Source organism: Terrapene carolina, unplaced genomic scaffold (genome assembly GCF_002925995.2).
Source record: "Terrapene carolina triunguis isolate 2854851 unplaced genomic scaffold, T_m_triunguis-2.0 Scaffold113, whole genome shotgun sequence".
NCBI lineage: Eukaryota > Metazoa > Chordata > Testudines > Emydidae > Terrapene > Terrapene triunguis.
This window is the reverse complement of record NW_020664464.1, coordinates 28,664,514-28,665,996: the sequence shown is the minus strand read 5'-3', so window position 1 is coordinate 28,665,996 and position 1,483 is coordinate 28,664,514. Positions and strand designations below refer to the sequence as shown.

General features: G+C 40.4%; 1 protein-coding gene across 1 annotated transcript; it reads left to right on the top strand.

Moving 5' to 3' along the window:
- Window positions 1–875: 875 nt before the first annotated feature.
- Window positions 876–1,198, top strand: CTXN3 (cortexin 3). The gene has a single exon (XM_024193346.1). The coding sequence runs from the start codon at window positions 891–893 to the stop codon at window positions 1,131–1,133; it is 243 nt and encodes an 80-aa protein (XP_024049114.1). The 5' UTR covers window positions 876–890; the 3' UTR covers window positions 1,134–1,198.
- Window positions 1,199–1,483: the final 285 nt, after the last annotated feature.

Below are 1,483 nucleotides of genomic sequence, written 5' to 3'. Positions count from 1 at the left end.
CCATATGCAAGGATGGCTTGATCTGGCCCTGAGTCAGTACTGACCTGATGACACTACATAGCACTACGGCATGCTGTGAAATGTGAAACCTAGCTTCTGACTCACTGTACTTATTAAAAGATCATAGGTTGAATTTCAGCATGAGTTAAGGGCATTAACTAATATGTTGGACTACATTTGAGTAATTTCAGTCTGCCTCCCTAAATTTCCTCTTCTTTCAAATGGAGAAGCTATTTTGCCTGTCTTTTATAAATGCCATGTTGTGCTATGGGCACAGAATGGCTGCCAGCATTCAGCTCAGAGGTGTCTGCATTTCAGTTGTATGTGTCATCTGGGTCCATTTGGGATCATTGTGGATAAAAGGCGTTAAAATTTTTTATTAGTTTCTGACCCTCCTCCTCCAAAACTGCTGGCACAGTAATGACACTCTTCTCCCAGGTGGAATGAGACACAGTCTGCTTCAGACCTGTCCTTTCGGTAGCTTACCTTTTAGCAGTGTTCTCTGAGCAATGTGATTGGAACCCTGACACTTCCCCTTGCAGAGAGGGAAAATTGTACATCAATCCAAATGGTACATGATCAGATTTACCACCCAGTGCTTGCTGTTCATGATATTTAACAGTAATATTAGGCCTTTCATATTATGAAACCAATAAACATGTTCAGAAAATAATAATAGTGGAATGGAAACAACCATGGTGTTCTTTCTCATATGCCCTCTGCATTCAGATGAGACCACACACAAAAATAAGGTGCATTCATAGCTAACATTTTTCCCCCTTCCCCTGCAGATAACACAAGTACATCTAAGTGACTTCTACCATGGCCTCAGCAAATTGATGATGAAAATAAGGAAACTGTGGGATTACTCCTTTCAGCTTCCCTGGACAATGGAAGGAGAGCCTATCACCTCTACTTTGTTGCCACCTGGGAATGTTCCACAAGACGCTAGCTTGACCCTGGAGCAGAAAACCACATTTGTCTTTGTGATCTTATTATTTATTTTCTTAGGCATCCTCATTGTCCGATGCTTCCGAATTCTCTTAGACCCCTACAGGAGTATGCCCACCTCCACCTGGGCTGACGGACTTGATGGGCTAGAGAAAGGCCAGTTTGATTATGCCCTGGCTTAGACTGAGGACTCAGAAATACTATTTAGAGGAGTTTGGTTTAAAAAAAAAATCCTGGAATGTAGATTTATTTCCCCCCAATTTTCTCAGATATTATAAAACCTGCCTTGCATGACTGCACAAAATATTAATTTTTAAATAAATGTCAAAGCGAGTTAAACGTTTTCCCCTCCATTAGGAGACTGGTGATTCTGCTAATGGAGGGAAAAATAAAACTACAACTGTGCTTCAAAACATATTGGAACAATATATAACATAGATGGCATCTTATGCCTCAGAATAATACTTTGATTCGTAGTTGCTGGAGAAAGCCTTATTGTTTGAAAGTAGCTTTTTTACAAGCATCAGTGGAT

Coding starts and splice junctions, on each gene's coding strand:
- CTXN3 (XM_024193346.1), top strand. CDS start 891: ATGGAAGGAGAGCCTATCACCTCTACTTTGTTGCCACCTGGGAATGTT.